General features: G+C 43.6%; 1 protein-coding gene across 4 annotated transcripts in view; it reads left to right on the top strand.

Annotated features, from left to right (window-relative positions):
- The window catches only part of SLC4A8 (solute carrier family 4 member 8), a 134634-nt gene that overhangs the window by 33329 nt on the left and 80224 nt on the right, over positions 1 to 21081 (top strand). For 3 of the 4 annotated variants that reach the window (XM_055294793.2, XM_055294792.2, XM_063610480.1), the window contains exons 1-2: positions 2886 to 3090; positions 20286 to 20367. In XM_055294793.2, coding sequence (XP_055150768.1) covers positions 3043 to 3090; positions 20286 to 20367 — 130 coding nt within the window. In that variant the 5' untranslated portion in view covers positions 2886 to 3042. Of the gene's footprint in view, positions 1 to 2885; positions 3091 to 20285; positions 20368 to 21081 lie in introns of those variants that run through there. The other variant, XM_063610481.1, reaches the window with a different exon arrangement.

Here is a 21081-nt window from a genome sequence, read left to right as displayed (position 1 = left end):
TGATAACTAGTGATTATTTTGTTTGATGACTTGTTTACTTTCTCCCACTCGATTGTAAGGCTCATGAGGCCAAGGACACTGTCTTAATTGCTGTTTTCCCAACACCTAACATAGGGCACGATACATAGGTTCTCAGCAAAAGTGTTTTGAATTAATAGATGAATGATGGAATCCCAGCTTCATGACTGCCTGGCCTTGAGTAAGTTGCTTAACTTCATTGAGCCTCAGTTTTTTACCTGTGAAATAGAAAAAGAGTAGAGACATTATGGCTATTAAATGACACAATGCATTTATACTGCTAAACCCAGGTTCTGGTGTGTGGAAGTTTTCCCTAAAGCCTTCAGCGTCCTGCTTTTTATCATATAAGAAAAATAAAGTCTGAATGAATTAGCCAGATCTCCACAATTTGATCACGGCCTTTTATTTTTTATTATTATTTATTTATTTATTTATTTTTTGAGACAGGGTCTCACTGTCACCTCAGCTGGAGTGGAGTGGTATACTGGAGCCTCTCCTGGGCTCAGGTGATCCTCCCACTTCAGCTTCCTGAGGGGCTGGGACTACAGGTGCATGCCACCATGCCTGGCTAATTTTTTTGCATTTCAAAAATAGAGATGGAGTTTCTACATGTTGGCCCAGATTGGTCTTGAACTGTTGGGTTCAAGGGATCCATTTGTCTTGGCCTCCCAAAGTGCTGGGATTACAGGTGTGAGCCACCATGCCCAGCCCACAGCCTTTCTCTATCACAACTATTACCTCCCACTGCTCTTCTCAGTAACTTTCTGCTTTGGCCCAAATTGTGGCTACCCTGAATGGGCCATGTGCATTATTATTCTTAAGTCTTTGCCTAAGACTTTAGATGCTTGCTCTTCTTACCTTGGGTCAGCTAAATCTTACCCATGTTTTCAGACTTAGCTCAAATCCATGTCCTCTGTGAAACCTTCCTGAAGATCATTTTCTCTTCTGAATTTTTGCAATCTTCGTGGTTTATATAATATTATTCATTAACATATATCCTGTTTCCCTGATAAGCCTGTTAAGCTCCCTTGGAGAGATATATTTTAGATTTCTCTGCCTCTACAGTGTTACTTGGGCCTGTTCATTAGTAGGTGTGCAATACATTTTTTATTAGATTGAATTAAAAGCATTCATATTTACTAAGTACCTTCTATGTGCCTGGGATTGGTTGAGGCTCTGTTGAGTATACAGAAAGGCATAAGAAAAATAATCATTGCTTTCAAAGAACTTATAATATTTTACTAAGCTAAAGTCAACATATGAATTACTTAAATAACTACAGCATGGCAACTGCTATAAGAAAGGTATGAAGTGCTTTGAGAATTCTGGGGAGGGTGAGGTGACATCTTTTAGGGGTATCAGGGACAGTAGAATAAAGAAAGGCTTCTTGGAAGAGGGTGGCTTTTGAGATTAACTTTGAAGGATGGTTAAGATTTTGATGGACAAAAATGGGGATGAGGGTAGGATGTGAATTCCAGATTCAAGATGACAGGATTAGTAAAGAGATGGATGGAGTGTGTGGCAATGAACTCTAAAACTCAGAGACTAGACAGGAGGCTTATACAGGACATCAGAAATACAATTCTGCTTCGGGGATATTGAGGCCCAACCTTGTTTCCAATTTCAGGACCAACACAAAGGATGGTAAGCAGGGGTGGAAACTTTTAACATGTATCAGACTATGTTTCCCAACTGTAGCTTCTTTAGGGGGCTGAGAATTATTTGCAACAATTCTTCCCCTGACCCCAAATTTGGACCTACCTGAAGTCTGGTATGATAGTGCATATAAAACAAAAGGCCCCATGGCCGAGTGCTGTGGCTCACGCCTGTAATCCCAGCACATTGGGAGGCTGAGGCGGGCGGATCACTTGAGGTCAGGAGTTCCAGACCAGCCTGGCCAACATGGTGAAACCCTGTCTCTACTAAAAATACAAAAAAATCAGCCGGGCGTGGTGGTGGGGACCTGTAATCCCAGCTACTCAGGAGGCTGAGGCAGGAGAATCGCTTGAACTGGATAGGCGGAGGTTGCAGTGATCCAAGAACACGCCATTGCACTCCAGCCTGGGCAACAAGAGTGAAACTTCGTCTCAAAAAAAAAAAAAAAAAAAAAAAACCCGAAAAACCCCAAAAGGTACCTTTCTTTTTCTTGAGGAGAGAGGGTTGCTTCGATTTTAGCCAGCCTCTCTTTTCTTATAAATCCAAATCAAATCGAATGCATTATTCATGATATTCTAACCTTGTGTTAGGTCAATAGTTCTGTTGTTAAATAATAATTTGCCTTGATCATTTCCTGGAAAAGTTGGAAGCCTTTTTGTGGAATTGCTTCAACGGTCATCCTTAGCTCAACCCTGTCCGTGTGTTTTGCTTCTGACTTGAGACTCAAGAAGAAGACCTAAGTCATAGTGAGACTGTGAGGGGGCCTGACACTGCCTGCCTTCTTCAATTTAATGCTCTTTAATCTGGCCATTAGCTCAAGGAAAAACAATTAATTTTAGAAGGCCCTCTCCCCTCATCCGCAATTACTTCCTCCTGCAATCGCGAAGGATGTTTCTCCGGAATTTAAACATCATCTCCCAAGGAATGAAATCAGAATAGGCAAAACCGACACTTTCCCAGTTTTCAAGGGTCAGGTGCAGCTGCAAATAGAAGCAGAGATTTTCTAGCAAGCAGTTGGAAGGACCTTCACGCCCAGAGGCCCCTGAAGGGAGGGAGGCGGTTTCCAAGGCAACCGGGCCCTGGAGCGGTTGGCTCCCCGGCTCCTCCCCCTCCCCGCGGTAGCCCAGGGTACCGCCGGACAGCGTCCTCCCGTGCTCCGCGCCCTGATTGGCTGCGCAGGCCTCTCGCTGATTGGTTGCGGCGGATGCCTCGCGGGCCGGTGGCTATGGAGGCGGCGGCGGTTGATGGTTGACCGTTGGCTCCGGGGTAGGGGTCGCCGTTCGAGTGATCCGCTCAGACCCGACCAGAGCGCGCGGGCTGCTGACGCTTGGCCTGGAGCCCGCGGGGGAGACCTAGTTCGGCTCCGCCATGCCGGCCGCCGGGAGTAACGAGCCGGACGGCGTCCTCAGCTATCAGGTAGGGCCCCGCCTCCCGCGCCTCCCGCTCCTCCCCGGGGCGCAGCCTCCTCATCCTCTGCCCACCCTCCTTCCTTCTGCCCCCGAGCCCAGGCTTACCGGGCCGCTCCCTGAGGGCGAGGGGAGGCCAGCCCGGGACAGCAGGGGGCGCTCCGGGCGGTTGGGGACCGGGCCGGGGCTGCGAGAGAGTGACCTTGGGCCGAACCTGGGATCTGGCCCATCTCTGCCGCATCCCTTGCGCCGCCCGCCCAGGAGCCCTGACAGCCGGCGGGCGGCGACCTCTTGTTCTCCTCTCGTCTTTCTGTTGGAAGGGGCCGGCGTCTGGCCTCGCGTTGTCCTGCCAGAACGCGGGCAGAAAGGGTAGCAGGGACCTTGCTCTGGTGGGGCACGTCTTCTCTTTGTGTTTTTATTTCTGGGGGTTTCTGGTTCCTCAGTGGTTCAGAGGAAAAGGCAGAAAAGACTGTGGAGGCTGGGGCCAATCCCGGATAGGGTAACCCGGTTTGTGACTCCCTCTGCCCCATTGCACAGACACCTGAAAACTTCTGGGTCGGGACTGCAGACTGGGCTGAGGATGTGTGGCGTGGTCAGGAACAGGTGCTTATTTAAGGGAATTAAAAAACCAAGGTTAAGTAACTGGTATTAGAACTGTTGGGGCGGCTAATGTAAGGAAAAGCATTGGAGTCTGTAGTTTGAAATCCTACCTCTGCCTCACACAAACTTTGTGACCTTGAGTAAGTCACTTGCCTCTTTGAACCTCAGTTTCCCCAGCTATTAATATGGGAATAGTTATGTCAGCTTTGCTTGCTTCACAGGGTTGTTTTGAGGATCAGACGAAGTGCTATTTGTGAAAGGGCTTTGTGGAGTAATGTTTATTGTGTGACACAGAGTGAATGAGTGGCAGCCCATTGAATTCTCACTGCCCGTTTCCTGTGCAATCAGATGGTGTGGTTTCTGCCTTGGAAAGAGGGCTGGAAGAGGAGGCAAGTCTGAAGTAGAGGGCTCTGAAGAGGGTAATGGGCCATCTCATGAAGGATGACACGTCTTGGAAACAAGTGCCATGTTGACCTCAGGGATAGTTTCCCAGAGGAGGCAGGGGAAATATCCTGAGTTTGCAACAAAACGAATATCAGACACTGACTCTCTCCTCTTCTTCCCGGTTAATAGTTTGCTACTATTAATAGAAGATACATCCTTCTTTCCTTGCTCCATCGGAAAAGAACAATATCTAAGATTTTGGAAAATCCATATCTAACCCCCTTAAAGCCTATTAAATGTATTCAATCTCTGTTTGGGATACAATGGTAAGAAAAAATAGGCAATGTTCTTGCCCTCCTGGAGCGTATCATCTAGTGGGGGAGGGGAGAAGTACTATTTTTAATCAAATATCACACAAATAAATATTATAAACTGTGATAAATGCTTTGAAGAAAGATAGGCAGTGCCATAAGCGTATATAACAGTGGTTCCAGTCATGGTCTCAGAGAAGATTTTGCTAAGGAAGAAAATCTGGGCAAAGAGCTAAAGGATGAACAAATGTTAACTGAGGGAAGAGGGGGATCACAGGGCCTGAGAGGCAAAGAGAACAGCTACACAAAAGACCTATGGCAGAGGGGGACACACCTGGTTAGAGACCTGAAATAAGGCCAGTGTGGTGCAGCAACAAGGAGCAATGAGGGGAATGGTATGTGAGATGTGTTCTGGGGTTATAACACACAGAGCCATTTGGAGCCCATGCTGAGGAAGTTGACATTTATCTGAGGAACAAGGGGAAGCCACTGAAGGGGTTTAAGTAGAGGGGAAAGGGGAGAGAGGGGGTCTTTCCTAACCAGGAGAGAGAGAGGGCATGAGAGAACAAATGAGATCATGAACAGATTTTCTTTTTTTTTTCTTTTTTCTTTTTTTTTTTGCAATGGAGTCTTGCTCTGTTGCCCAGGCTGGAGTGCAGTGGTGCGATCTCCGCTCACTACAAGCTCTGCCTCCCAGGTTCACGCCATTCTCCTGCCTCAGTCTCCAGAGTAGCTGGGACTACAGGCACCCACCACCACGCTCGGCTAATTTTTTGTATTTTTAGTAGAGACGGGGTTTCACCATGTTAGCTAGGATGGTCTCGATCTCCTGACCTCGTGATCTGCCCACCTCGGCCTCCCAAAGTGCTGGGATTACAGACGTGAGCCACCATGCCTGCCCCAGATTTTCCTGTTGAAAGATTTCTTTGGCTGCAGTGGGGAGAATAGGTTGGAATGGATGTGAGGATACAGTGTCCTTAACATGCAGAATGTTTACAGGTTGTATTATTGAGGGCATCATAACCCTTAGGTTTCTGTTACTGTTCTGTGAAATTAATAATTCTTGAGTACTTCTGGAGTAGGATAGAAAATATCTCCTTTATATCTAGTTTGTGAAACTTTCTTGGGTGGTAGTAGGGTGAGGAGAAGAAAAGGAATGCAATGGGAACAGTAGGGCCTCATGAAGGCTGCAGTCAGGTAATAGGCAAATGGAAATTTGAGAGATAGGAAAAGAGAATGAGGGTAGAAGGAGGAAGGGAAATGGGGAAGACTTGGGGGAGAGACAGTTAACTGATTGGCAATGACCAGTTAAACCTTCTATGTGCTAACTAGGCTGTGTGGAGATGGGCCTTGTAAAGTGAGCAGATTGTGTAACTTGATGTAAACAGAGAGGTTCCAGACATCTCCTCTAAATATCATAAGGCTGCACTGTTTTGGAAGATGTGAGCTACTGCCCCGGCCTTCTAACAGTTCTCTCTGCTTTCTTTCTTGCCCTTCTATAAGACTACTCTCCACATGGCAGCCACAGGGAGCTTTTAAAAACATGAATCAGATCATGTCATGTCTTATTTTGAAAACCTTCAGTGGCTTCCTGGTGCATATTAGAATAAAATCCAAACTCTTTATCATGGCCTACCAAGCCTGAATACAATCAGGCTCTTGTCCACCCTCCCAGGACTGCCTCTCCTCCACTCTCTTTCTTGCACCTCCTCTGGCTTTCTGTTTCTTCACTACAGTGAGTCTTGCATACCTCAGGTGGGTCTTGTGCCTGTCATTCCCTCTGCCCCGGATGCTGTTTTACCCAGGCCTTCTCATGATTCAACTAGAATGTCACTTCTTCAGAGTGGCTTTCTCTGAACCGTCATCCCAGTCACTCTCTTTAAGATGATCCTGTTTTATTTTCTTATAACATATGACTTACCTGAAATATTCTTCTTTTGGTTTCTTATTTATTATCATCTCAGTTAGAAGCTTCTTGAGGGCAGGGGACAAGCTGAAAATCTTCTCATCTAGCACAGTGCCTGGTATAAAATTGGTGCTCAATTGCATAAGTGAATGAGCAGCTCTCCCGTATCCAAAGCCAGATGCCTCCCCTTAAGGAGCTCAAGGTCTAGTCAGGATTGGCACAGAGTGACAGATGGCCATTACTTCATTACACATCTCTTCCCTCTATGTTGTGCCTTTGCTCAGGCATTGAAGCTGGAAAATCTTTCCCCTCCTCTCCACCAAGAATATTCCATTTTAACCTTCAAGGTCTGACTGCATATCATTCTATTATATTCGTCACTCACTCTCCTCTGCTCACAACACCTACCAAGTGCTATCTTCTGTGAACTCTGACTTGTGGAATATACATATTCATCTCTGTTGCTCACCTGACAGCTCCATTTGCTGTTACTGTTAACTTTTATTGAGTGCTTGCCATGTGCCAGGTACTATGCTAAGCGTTTTTCATGCATTATCTCACTTAATGCTCTCTATAACCCTGAGAATTATGCAACTTTATTATCATTTTCCAAATGAGAAAACAAAGATAATAAAGAGTTTAAGTAATTCTTTTTAAATTTTTAATTTTTAATTTTTTGAGATGGAGTTTCACTCTTGTTGCCCAGGCTGGAGTGCAATGGCGTGATCTCGGCTCACTGCAACCTCTACCTCACAAGTTCAAGTGATTCTCCTGCCTCAGCATCCCAAGTAGCTGGGATTACAGGTGCCTGCCACCACCCCTAGCTAATTTTTTTGTATTTTTAGTAGAGATGGGGTTTCACCATGTTGGCCAGGCTGGTCTCAAACTCCTGACTTCAGGTGATCCACCTGCCTCGGCCTCCCAAAGTGCTGGGATTATAGGCATGAGCCACTCCTCCCGGCATAGAGAGGTTAAGTAATTCTAAGTGCCAGAGTTGCTTGTGACCCTGCCAGACCCGGGGCTGCGTCTCTCCAAAGGATGTGCCCTTAATCACTGTGCATTACTGTAGCTGTGTCTTTGATGCCTATATCAGTACCTGGCTCTGAATAAGCACTTACTAAGTGTTTGGGAAGACAGGATGGGAAGAGACTGCAATGAGGGAGGCCAGCTAGGAGGCTATTGGTATAATTCAGGATGAGTTAATGAAGACCTACATTAGTCATCATTTTGATGAGATCTCTGAAGGTGGTTATGGAATTTTTATTTATTTTTGAGACAGGGTCTCACTCTGTTGCCCAGGCTGAAGTGCAGTGGTGTGATCTCAGCTCACTGCAGTGTCGACCTCCTGGGCTCAAGTGATCCTTCCACCTCAGCCTCCCTAGTAGCTGGAACTACAGACATGAACCACTATGCCCAGCTATTTTTTTTATTTTAATTTTTATAGAGACAGAGTCTCACTATGTTGCCCAGGCTGGTCTCGAATCCCTGGTCTCAAGCGATCCTCACCCCTTGGCCTCCTGAAGTGCTGGGATTATAGGCATGACCACCACGCCCAGCTGGTTATTGAAATTTTAAGAGTCAATGAGCTTTTCATAGGGGGTAGTAATAGAGGAAGGAAGTCAGAAAGCTTTAAGAAAAGACCCTACTTTGGATTGGAACTGGGGACACCTGGTATCTTCACAGTTCTCCTGATAAGCACTTTCAGAACAAGCAGAAGGAAGTGTTGAAAGAGAAAACTGGTGAGATTGGAACCCTCAGCATTTGAGCCAAGTGGTGCTGGGGACTGAAGGAAAGTTCAGGGAGGGTGAAAGTGGTGGATGGGGAAGCAAGTGAATTTGGGCAATTACCAAGGCTTTTATGTGCATCAGGTCTGCTCAGAATGGAAAATTTTGCAGAAATCTTCAGAATAATAAACCCTGGTAAGTGGGTGATAATTGAGAAACATGGGCTGATAGGAGTAGAGTTATACCCCATGTCTTATGATGGACCTCAAAAAGCTCTAAGACAAGAGTTCTGAAGGAGACCTGGATTCTAGTGCCCAGTGACTGTGGCACATGTTGGAGCTCAGTAAATATTTGCTGAGCGAATGAATGAATGGCTCTATAGGGAGTGGGTCAACTTTTCTGAGCGTCATAGCCAGTTTATGGTAAGCAGTCAGTAAATATTTGCTCATATTATTGAACAAAAGTATCAACTGTAGATAGCAATTTCTCCTCTCACTACATTGCACATACCCCTCCACCCTCTCCTCACACATACTAGGTATTCTTTCTATATGAGAGAATTGGGGAACCTGTGGGCATTCTTTTTATCTGGTTTTCCCAGATCTGCTAGGGAGCTTCAGTAGGAGAAATGTGGGCAGACTTGTCAAGCAGAGACTTGAGCAGAGAATTGGGGACAATTCAGACTGCAAATTTACTTCCTTCAAAATCTGTAGATAATCGTCTTAGCTCATGGTTTGCCTTGGCAGGGTAGACAGGGTCATGGTAGTAATCAGGACACAGAAAAGCAATTGTGTCTATTCTAAATCTGCTGCCAGGTAACAGCAACAGATCTTAGATAATGGAGAGGCTGGTTGTTTCCCATAGGTAGTAACAAGTTTATTGGTCCTGGTCTTGGTAGTCAGGAAGTCATAATATATGTATTGATTTTCAATTTCTGCCATAACAAATTACCACATATTTGGTGGCTTAAAAAACACAAATTTATCATCTTACAGTTCTATAGTTCAGAAATGTGATACAGGTCTCACTGGACTAAAATCAAAGTGTTGGTGGGACTGTTTCTTTCTGGAGGTTCTAGGAGAGAATCTGTTTCCTCGCCTTTTCCATGTTCTAGAGACTGCCTGCATTCCTTGGCTCATAGTTCCCTTCCTCCATCTCCAAAGCCAGAAACATAGCATCTCTCAGAACCTGCTTTTGTCATCACATTTTTCTGACTCTAGTCTTCTGTCTCTCTCTTTCACGTTAAGGATCCTTGTTATTACACTGAGATTACATAATGGTTTTCGTAATTTAGGATGATCTCCTTATTGTAAGATCAGCTGATTAGCAACCTTACCTCCGTCTCCAACCTTAATTCCTCTTTGCCATTATAAGGGAACATATTCACAAACTCTAGGATTAGGATGTGCATCTCTTTAGAGGACTATTAATCTGTCTATCACAGTGTACCACCTAGTAATCTATACTGAACAGGAGTGACTCCAAGTGGGGTTCAACAAAAGAATCACTGAGAAGCCAGAGCCATTTTGGAATTTTAGGCCCCTAGCAGGCTGCTGAAGGGTTAGAATGGGAAGCTCATGGGTATTCAGGAGTTCATGGCCACTGAGAAGAGGAAGTCCGGAACAGCTGCATGAGTCCTTGTGGATTTTTTTTTTTTTTTTTTTTTTTTTTTTTTTTTTTTTTGTGGCTATAGGGTGTTTTTATTCAGTGAGAAAGTATTTGAGGGCATTGGAGAGTTGGGGACCCGTGGGTCAGATTTGGTGATGGGCTCTCCAAAGGGCCAGCATTCTGAGGCTCTGCTGGATGAAGAGGAAGATGGAAGTGAATAAGGAGATGAAGAACTATTGGAGGTCTGATCAGTAAAGGGCAGTTTGCGGTGCAGGGTTCTGGAGCGCCAAGGATTTAAGAAGGTAATAATGTGGATCTTTAGCTATTCTTACTGTGGGCATTAATCCATGATTAGTCCATCTGACTAAATGGTGAGGTTCTTTGCTTTTGGCAATCTTAGCATACTGACTTACTAATGTTAGTAAGGAACACAGACTTGATTAGAGTTCTTATCTCACTTAGCTTTTGTGAGATCTTAGCCTCAATTTAGAACTGTTTTGAGGATTAAGTGAGGCAACATAGGTAAAACACAATGTGAGGTATGTAAGTGTATTACCTTGGTTTGCTGATTAGAAACCTTGGAAATGGGCCGGGCGTGGTGGCTCACGCCTGTAATCCCAGCACTTTGGGAGGCCGAGGCGGGAGGATCACAAGGTCAGGAGATCGAGACCATCCTGGCTAACAAGGTGAAACCCCGTCTCTACTGAAAATACAAAAAAAAATTAGCCGGGCGTGGTGGCGGACGCCTGTAGTCCCAGCTACTCGGGAGGCTGAGGCAGAAGAATGGCATGAACCTGGGAGGCAGAGCTTGTAGTGAGCCAAGATCACGCCACTGCACTCCAGCCTGGGCAACAGAGTGAGACTCTGTCTCAAAAAAAAAAAAAAAAAAAAAGAAAAGAAACCCTGGAAATGGCTGGGTGTGGTGGCTCACACCTGTATGTAATCCCAGCACTTTGGGAGGCCGAGGTGGGTGGATCATGAGGTCAGGAGATCGAGACCATCCTAGCGAACATGGCGAAACCCAGTCTCTACTAAAAATACAAAAATTAGCTGGGCGTGGTGGCGCATGCTTGTAGTCCCAGCTACTCGGCAGGCTGAAGCAGGACAATTGTTGGAACCTGGGAGACGGAGGTTGCGGTGAGCTGAGATGGCGCCTCTGCACTCCAGCCTGGTGACAGAGCGAGACTCTGTCTCAAAACAAACAAACAAAAAAACTCTGGAAATCATCTCTATATTTGTTGATTTTTAAATGGTTGAATGTATTAGAACTCAATAAACACTTTACTTTTTGGGGGGGTTCTTGGCAGGGATAGTGTGGGAGTGAAGTAGAATGTTATTATATATACTCTGAAAACACTGAAAAAGATGAAAGGGTTTTTTGAGGTAAAAAGTCTGAGACCTACTGCAGGAAAGGAAGTAGGGCAGGTCCTACTACATTTGGGCAGGTCCACCACCATGCAGGTCCAGAGACGAGCCTCAGGGGAAGTGTGTTAGAGAGAGAGCTTGAGGTGGGCTCTGCTCCCCACCTTCCCTGTTCCCTGTAGCCTCTGTGGCTGCTTCCAGGAGCTGGGGCCATTATGTACGACTCAGCTCTGCCCGTGCCTTTTAATTTCCATTTACTGTAAGTGAGAATCTGGTCTGCTACTCAGTTATAATTCATTCATTTTTCAAGGCTCATAACAATGCTTTCTCTCTCAAGTCTTGCCTTGCAATTTCAGCATTTTAATGTGTATTTAACCCTCTTAGTTCTTTTTATCTATCTAGTCCTTGAGGTAGGCACTCAAGTCAATTCACATTTACGTAGTGGGTCATTATCAGTGAACTAAAGAAGTTCAGAAAAGAGGATACTCAGAAATAGGGCTTTTTCCTTCCTTCCTTCCTTCCTTCCTTCCTTCCTTCCTTCCTTCCTTCCTTCCTTTCTTCCTTCCTTCCTTTTCTTTTTCTCCTAAGCTTATATAATGTGTTTCTCATGATTCTAATCTTTTCTGAGTCACAGGCCCCTGTGAGAGAATCTGATGAAAGTCATGGACCCTCTCCCAAGAAAAGTGCACATTCACACATACTCCCACAGATCCTCTGAAGCCCATTTACAAGCACCCTAGAAATCCATGGACCACAATTGAGAGATCTTTTTTGCCATTAATAAATGATAGTATCAGAGGGAATAATGGCCAATTGGTGAGGAATCTGCAGCAATCACAGGCCAAAGAGACCTGATGTTCCTTTCTTTTCATTTTTAATGATTTCAAACAAACTTTGTATATGCCTGAAATTTATGGAACATTTCAAGCATATAGCAAAGCAGAGAGATTTTGCATAGTGAATCATTATGTACCCATGACTTGGCGTCAACAATGAACACACCATCTGTTTGTTTTTTTTTTTTTTTTTTTTTGAGACAGGGTCTTGCTCTGTTGGCCATGCTGGAGTTTATTGGTGCAAACACAGCTCATTAGAGCCTCCAACTCCTGGGCTCAAGCAATTCTTCCACCTGAGCCTCCAGAGTAGCTGGGACTACAGGCCCATACCACCACACCCAGCTAATTTTTGAATTTGTTGTAGGGACGAGGTTTCACTATGTTGCCCAGGCTGGTCTCGAACTCCCAGCCTCAAATGATCCTCCTACCTCAGCCTTCCAAAGCTCTGGGGTTATAGGCATGAGTTGCAGAGACTAGCCACACAATCTTGTTTCATCTATGTTCATCTATTCTCCAAATCTCAGACTCATTATTTCATGAGTAAAAATTTCAGTGTGTAGCCCTAAAGATTAAAGACGCTTTTAAAACAACGACATAACTGCCATAACACACAAGATTATTATACTGAAAAAATAGTTTCCTAATATAATCAAATTTTCATTTAGTTGTTTACATTTATGTGAGTACCTTGTAGTTTTTTAAAAAATACTTGTTTTATTTGAATCAGGATTCAAGCAAAGTCCACACATTCACATTCAAGCCTGACCTTTCAAATGCTTTTGCTAATGGTTATTGACAGTGGCTCTGTTTTCTTTGGCAAGACAAAGAAAATGGATGAACAATTATTCAGTGAATTTAGGCTGTGGTTAACCAATCTAAATTGAGGAAACTAACAAACAGCAAGAAAGTTTTTCAACCTGAATTTTTGAGATGATTGACCTTGCTCTTTATATTTTGCAGTTACAATTTTAGAGAAATCAATCATCTCTCCTACCCTCCCTCCCTCTGTTCCTCTAGATTCTCACTGTGTTCTCTGCTATGTCAGGTGTCTGAAGACAGTACCAAGTATTATAATTAATTGATTCCTATCCTCTGGATATTAAAAACCAGTAGGGGAGCCAACATGAATAATTATTCATATATCTAATTATTTATATATATAGTTTTATGAGAAAACATCTGATCAATTATCAAAGAGTTTATAAAACTAATAAGCATTCATTGAAATGTATGGGATACTTACCATGTGCTGGACATTGTACTGGGTGCTGGGTAGACATTGATGAATATGAGACTCAGTACCTATCCTCCTAGAACTTTTGAGGGGACAGAATCTGGATTTTGCTGATTGTATTCCCATGGTGTTGTTTTTCAAGGAACTGTTTTACTGTACATTCAGTAAATTGGTATTTGGATTTAGAGGCTTGATCAGATTCAGGGACAATTTATTTGGTAAGATTACCTCATGGGTGGTGATATGGTCTCCCATTAGGAGGCATACAATGTCTGATTGTCTCTCCTTTGTGATGTTAGTGGCTGTTGAAAATCAGTGCAATCCATTAGGGATTGCAAAATGATTTTGTTCCATCATTCCCTTTTCATTTATTCTCTTCCATAATGAGAAGCTTTTCTCATCTACTCTGTGGTACCACTCTATGGTATAATTTATCTAGGAAAGCCCAGATAAATTATTTGCCAGTTTTCAAAGTAATGAGTTGGTTTATTAGTGTTATCCTCCAAATGTGACCAATTAGTTAACTTTAAAAGTGACCTTGTGAGGCCAGGCGTGGTGGCTCGCGCCTGTAATCCTAGCACTTTGGGAGGCTGAGGAAGGAGGATCACTTGAGCTTAGGAGTTCGAGACCAGCCTGGGCAACATAGTGAGACGCCCCCCCCCCCCAACTCTACCACCTATTTTAAAAATAAATAAATAAACAAAATAAAAGTGACCTTGTAAAGTGAACTCATCAATCTTAACATATTGACATGGTCAATCTGTTGTAGGCATTACCCTACTGATGCTCAAATTGTCCTATTTTTTGGGAAGAGACCCCTTTAAATTGGCTCCTGAGTCCGTTGGACACAACCCTAGTTGTCTTCGAGTGCTTCCTTACTATCTAACATAATAAGATGTTTTAGACTTACCTTGTACATTTCCTGGCTGGGACCTATGACCAGCCATTTCTCCAAGGAGCTCTGATTCCTTTTATTACAAAATGGTATTTTTTTTATATATGCTTTTATTTTTCCGTGATTACAAACACAACTGAATATCAAATGCACAAAGTAAGAATTATACAGGGAAAAAAATCAGATACGTTCATATATATATGACCTTTTCAAGGCTATTTCCATCCAGAATAACCTTGGTTTGCCAGGGCCAATAGAAAGAAGTCACAAAATCGCCTTTAGTCAAATTTGTGTGTTTGCTTTCTTCTATAATTCCAATACCTCCACCATCAACGACTTGAGATAGCTGCCAAGGTGTTATATAATCAGTGCCAGTGTCTTCATTCATTCTACAATGAAGGCTGTCACTTCACACTTGGAAGTTTGCACAGCGGCCAGGCAGAGGTGCTCCTCACTTCCCAGATGGGGCAGACGGGCACAGGCGCTCCTCACGTCCCAGACGGGGCGGCCAGGCAAGGCGCTCCTCAAGTCCCAGACCATGGGTGGCCAGGCAGAGGCGCTCCTCACGTCCCAGACGGGGGGTGGCCGGGCAGAGGCGCTTCTCACTTCCCAGACGATGGGTGGCCGGGCAGAGGCGCTTCTCACTTCCCAGACGGGGCGGCCGGGCAGAGGCTGTAATGTTAGCACTTTGGGAGGCCAAGGCAGGCGGCTGGGAGGTGGAGGTTGTAGTGAGCCGAGATTACGCCGCTGCACTCCAGCCGGGGCAACGTTGAGCACTGAGTGAACGAGACTCCGTTTGTAATCCCAGCACTTGGGGAGGCCGAGGCGGGCAGATCACTCGAGGTCAGCAGTTGGAGACCAGCCTGGCCAACACGGCGAAACCCCGTCTCCACCAAAAATCAGAAACCAGCCAGGCGTGGTGGTGTGCGCCTGCAATCCCAGGTATTCAGCAGGCCGAGGCAGGAGAATCACAGGAGCCCGAGGCAGGGAGGTTACAGTGAGCCGAGATTATGCCGCCGCACTCCAGCCTGGGCAACAGAGGGAGACCGTCAGAAAGAGAGAGGGAGGGAGGGAGGGAGGGAGAGAGGGAGGGAGGGAGGGAAGAAAGGAAGGAAGGAAGGAAGGAAGGAAGGAAGGAAGGAAGGAAGGAAGGAAGGAAGGAAGGATGGAAGGAAGGCAGGCAGGCAGGCAGGCTACAAAATGGTATTTTAAGAAACTATAATGTAGGTACTAATTATACTCATTGCTACTGATTGATCATTTTTTTCTAAGCCTTTGAGTGGGTGGAGCTAGAAAATATAAATTTGTAAATTTAAAAACATTAAAAATAAAAACGCATTGTATATTGTTGTTGATACTTCTAATTCAAATTTAGGACTGCATGGCTCTTATTTACCTTTTGTCTTAAAACTGTATCTCCTTTCTCCCTTGCCGAGAATCCCAGTCCTCAGCCGCATTGGGAGTGACAGAATAAGTTCACATAGCCACTCATTTGTTTTATCTCACAACACACAACAAGCCTCAGAATACTAAAACACCAACACTACAACCAACAATAGGATAACCAAAAAGCAGTTTCAGATCTTTTAAAATTCTTCTTTGTCCTTAGAGTATATGCCACTAAGGATGTTCAGTCAGTTTATTATGTTTTAATGTTACTTAGAATAATTTCTCTTGGAATTTATACCATCAATTTGACCTTTGTTTTCATTTTTTTTTAATTTTGGGGAATTACTTTAAAATTTTTAATTTTACATTATGTAAATTATTTACAAAATAAGGCATATTCAAAAAAGTCTAGCTTCTATCTTTGTCTCTTCCATCTTATTCCCTCCCTTCTCTCTAGGTAACTATTTAAAAAAATCTTTTGTGACTTTTCTTCTTTTATTTGTTATTTATTTATTTATTTGAGATAGAGTCTCACTCTGTCGTCCAGGCTGGAGTGCAGTGGCGTAATCTTGGCTCACTGCAATCTCTGCCTCCTAGGTTCAAGCGATTCTCCTGCCTCAGCCTCCCAAGTAGCTGGGATTATAGGCATGCACCACCACACCCGACTAATTTTTGTATTTTTAGTAGAGATGGGGTTTCACCATGTTGGCCAGGCTGGTCTCGAACTCCTGACCTCAAGTGATCCGCCTGCCTTGGGCTCCCAAAATGCTGGGATTATAGGTGTGAGCCACTGTGGTCGGCCTATTTGTTTTAAAATGTAAGCAAACACTTATGTTCCAACACCCTTTCTTAGATAAAAGGTAGCAAATTATACAGTTTTCTCCATCTTGCTTTTTAAACTTAATATTATATTTTGCAGATTTTTCCATGGTAGTAATAATATATAATTTTAAATGTCTATAAAGCTAATTTAATAGATAAAATGTCCTAAGTAGATATTAGACTATTTTATTTACTTCCCTAAAAGTTTGTTTATTCCAGTTGGCCTCAAAAGCTTTATTTGAATCTTCCCATTGGGAAAATGGATTGCCTTGTGTTCAGAGTTGTCTTTTTTGGGAGCATAGATGATAACTACAAAATAGTAACTTTGGAACAGTGAGCTGGAAACTTGAGCGGGATCTAGAAGGAAGGTGATATTGTTTGGCTATTTGTCCCCACCAAATATGTTGAAATGTAATCCCGAATGTTGGAGATGGGGTCTGGTGGGAGATGTTTGGGTCATGGGGGCAGACGCCTCATGAATGTCTTGGTGCCTTCCTCACAGTAATGAGTGAGTTCTTGCTCTGAGTTCACACAAGATCTGGTTGTTTAAAAGAGTCTGGGCCCTCCCCTCTCTCTTGCCCCCTGTCTTGCCATGTTATACACCAGCTTCTTCCCTTTTGCCTTCTGCCATGATTGTGAGCTTCCTGACTCTCTCACCAGAAGCAGATGCTAGCACCACACTTCCTGTACAGCCTGCAGAACTGTGAGCCAAGATAAACCTATTTTCTTAATAAATTACCCAGTCTCAGGTATTCCATTATAGCAACGCAAATGGACTAATACAGGATAGGTGGGGATTTAATGTGCTGGAGAGTTTGGGGAAATGGCATGTTAGATGACTAGATGACCTGACAATATGAGCAAAGACATGAAGGTGGGAATGTGCACAGTGCTCTCGGAATCAGTCAGCTTGGCTGGAGTTGCAGGTTTGAGAAGGGAAATAGATTGTCAGGGAAATCAGCTAAGAGTTTTTTTGAAATAATTCAGAGTCTTGTGATTCAGGGTATTTATAGGATAGGTGCCATTATATTCATTCTTTTAAAACATTTAATTTTTATTTTGAAATTGACAAGTAATATTTAAGTAATATTGTACATATTAATTGGGGTGCATAGTGATGTTTCAATACATGTAATGTACAGTGATCAGATCAGAGTAATTAGCATATCTATCATTTAAAACATTTATTATTTCTTTGTGTTGAGATTACTCAATATCTTCCTTCTAGCTGTTTGAAACTCTATATTATAGTCATCCTACTATAGTATAGAACACTAGAACTTATTCTTCCTATATAGTTGTAATTTTTTATCCTTTAGCAAATCTCTCCCTACACTCCTCCCCCTTGCCTTCCCAGCCTCTAATGTTCTCTGTTACACTTCTTGCTTCTATGAGATCAACTTTTTTTAGCTTCCACATATGAGTGAGAACATGCAGTGTTTAACTTTCTGTTCCTGGATTATTTCACTTAACATAATGTCCTTCAGTTCCATCCATATTACCACAAATGACAGGATTTCATCCTTTTTATGGCTGAATAGTATTCCATTGTGTATATATGCCACATTTTCTTTATCCATTCATCTGTTGTTGGACACCTAGGATGATTCCATATCTTGGCTATTATGAATAGTGCTGCGATAAACATGGGGATGCAGTTGTCTCTTTAATATAGTGATTTCCTTTCCTTTGCATAAATGCCCAGTAGTGAGATTACTGGATTAGATGGTAGTTCTGTTTGTAGTTTTCTGAGGAACCTCCAACTGTTCTCCACAGTGGCTGTACTAGTTTATATTCCCACCAGCAGTGTATAAGGGTTCTTTCTTCTTCATATCCTTGCCAGCATTTGTTATATTTTGTCTTTTTGATAATAGCCATCCTAACTGGAGTGAGATGATACCTCGTGGTTTTGATTTGCATTTCCCTGATGATTAGTGATGTTGAGCATTTTTTCATATATTTGTTGACTGTTTGTCTTTTGAGAATTGTGTATTCATTCTTTTAACAAAGATTTATTGAGCACCTATTATGTGAAAAGTCTGTGCTAGGTGCTAGGATACAGTGGTGAGGAAGATGGACATAGTTCCTTCCTCAAGGAACAGAGGAGACGTTTTTTATTTTGTTTGAGACAGAGTCTCTCGCTCTATTGCCCATGCTGGAGTACAATGGTGCGATCTCAGCTCACTGTAACCTCTGCCTCCCGGGTTCAAGCGATTCTCCTGCCTCAGCCTCCCGAGTAGCTGGGACTACAGGCACGTACCACCACACCCAGATAATTTTTTAATTTTTAGTAGAGATGGAGTTTTACCATGTTGGTCAGGCCAGTCTTGAACTCCTGACCTCAGGTGATCCACCCACCTTGGCCTCCCGAAGTGTTGGGATTACAGGTGTGAGCCACCATGCCTGGCCGAGACATTTTATTACTAAGAGAATTGCAGTGTGCTATGAGGGTATATAAATGGGGGACCTAGCTTAGTTTGGAAGTGGGGGTGGGTAATCAGGAAAGGCTTCGAAGTAAGTGTGTTGAGGCTGAGATCAAAGAGATGATGATCTCTTTGATCATCATCAAAGGTGGGGGGCGGGTGGTGGGAGTGGCAGGGAGAGAATGGTAGTTCCAGGAAGAGACAGCAGCACTAAGTAAAGAAGGTGGGTGTGGTTCCAGAACTAAAAAAAAAAAAAACTCCTAATATGATTTAAAGGGTTGGAGCATGTAGGGAAGAGTGGATGAGAGATGAAAATTAATTTTTTAGAGAAATTGCAAAGGAAGAAAGACTTGGTAAGAAAAGGGAACTAGCTACCTGAAGGCATATGGTAGGCACTCATACATGTGGAATGGATGAATAAGTAACTTTGAAATTTCACTTGTGGGCTAATAAATGATGGTGCCATTGGTAGGAATAAACAAATGAGCACAGGGTGTTAGTTTTGGAAGGAAAGTTAGTTGGGTTTTAGACACGTGGTTCTTGAGGTGTGGCATCCTAGTGGCTTATCAATTACTGAACCACAGTTTCAGACTGCAGTTGAAATTGTAAGTCTCAAGTGAGGAAAACAAAGAGTAGAAAGCTCTTTCTTGGAAATTATGGTTAGAGGAAGAAAAGGACTAAGGATGAGACAGAGGAGGCCTGCTAAGAGGAGCAGGATGGAAAATTTCAAGGACAGCGTGTGGTAAACAGGCCCAAATGCTGCAAAGAGGCCAAGGAGACCAATCTGCACCAAAGGGGACAACCTGCTTCACTGCACTTGCAAAACGCCAGCATGTTATACAGAGGCATAGACGGAGTGGGGAGATGGCAAAGGCATGAGATTCACACCAGCATGTTATACAGAGGTATAGACGGAGTGGGGAGATGGCAAAGGCATGAGATTTACAGCCACAAGACCTGGGCTCGTGACATGTCCTAGTAATCCCAGCTGCTCTGGAGGCTGAGGTAGGAGAATTGCTTGAGCCTAGGAGTTCAAGGCTGCAGTGAGCTATGATTGTGTCACTGCAATACAGCCTGGGTGACCCATTCTCTCTCTTTTTTTTTTTAAAGACCTAGGCTCAGTCCTAGCTCTGCCTTTTATGACATTTGTGACCCTGGGCCATCATTACTTAATGTTCTCTGAGTCTCAGTCTGCTCATTTATAAAATGAGAAAGAGAATGGCTGCCATATTTGCATCTAAAAGGTATTGTGAGGTTCACGTGTAAAAATACATGTAAACCATTGTGTTTTCCCCATAAGTATCTCTTTTTTTTTTTTTTTTTTTTTTTGAGACGGAGTCTTTCTCTGTCCCCCAGGCTGGAGTGCAATGGCGCGATCTCGGCTCACTGCAAGCTCCGCCTCCCGGGTTCACGCCATTCTCCTGCCTCAGCCTCCCAAGTAGCTGGGACTACAGGCGCCCGCCAACACGCCCGGCTAATTTTTTTTTTGTATTTTTAGTAGAGACGGGGTTTCACCGTGTTAGCCAGGATGGGCTCGATCTCCTGACCTTGTGATCCGCCCACCTCGGCCTCCCAAAGTGCTGGGATTACAGGCTTGAGCCACCGCGCCCGGCCTCCCCATAAGTATCTCAAAAGGATCTGGCATACACAAGGTTTGTATATTTGAATGAGGTATGTGTATTACTGTGACTACTTATTTGTGTTTAAACAGAGACCAGATGAAGAAGCTGTGGTGGATCAGGGTGGGACCAGTACAATTCTCAACATTCACTATGAAAAAGAAGAGCTGGAAGGTAAGAACTGCCATGCTGTGTGATCAGGGAAATTGGTGAGGGGCAGCCTGGTGTGGGAAGACCTGGCTCTGTGTCCTAACTCTCTCACTAGCTGTCAGACCTTGGGGAAAATCACTTGATTTCCTTTAGCCTCACTTTCCTCATCTGGTAAATAAAAGTGGGGATACTAATACCTGTCCTACTTTATAGGGATATCATTAGGATCTAATTGCCCACATGGGAGATAGTGCTTTGAACACTGTGAAGTCCAATATAAATATTAACAAATAACCTGTTCTTTGAGAATGTGATGTATTCAGTTCAGTGTGTTGATTCTTGACAACTGCCTGGAAATACAAATATATATAAAACTTAAAGAGAAAATAAAATACAAATAGTTTTAAAAACTCAGTTTGGCTATAAAACCCTATTTTTACCCCATTTCCAATATTTACTGTTTCTATTCTATTTATACCCATTTCTGCCTGGTGTTTTCATCTAAACAAGAGGGAAAACAGGAACACACCTGTGACATCCTCTTGAGTTCATAACATCAAAGTTATATAAAAGCCCAGCTGAAGTGGAAAGGAAAGAAGAGGCATTTTGGATGACTGACTCTATCCAGTTTACCTTATTTCAGCTCTTCCTTTCTCTGCACCTCACCCCCAGCTCCCCACATGACCGTTGTGTGGTGTCCTGCTTTCCTTCTTCCCCTGGGGACTAGTTGGTGTGTTA

The sequence above is a fragment of the Symphalangus syndactylus genome, chromosome 10, assembly GCF_028878055.3.
Source record: "Symphalangus syndactylus isolate Jambi chromosome 10, NHGRI_mSymSyn1-v2.1_pri, whole genome shotgun sequence".
In the NCBI taxonomy this organism is placed as follows: domain Eukaryota; kingdom Metazoa; phylum Chordata; class Mammalia; order Primates; family Hylobatidae; genus Symphalangus; species Symphalangus syndactylus.
Note: the sequence above shows the minus strand (reverse complement) of the source record. Positions and strands in the feature narration are given on the sequence as shown.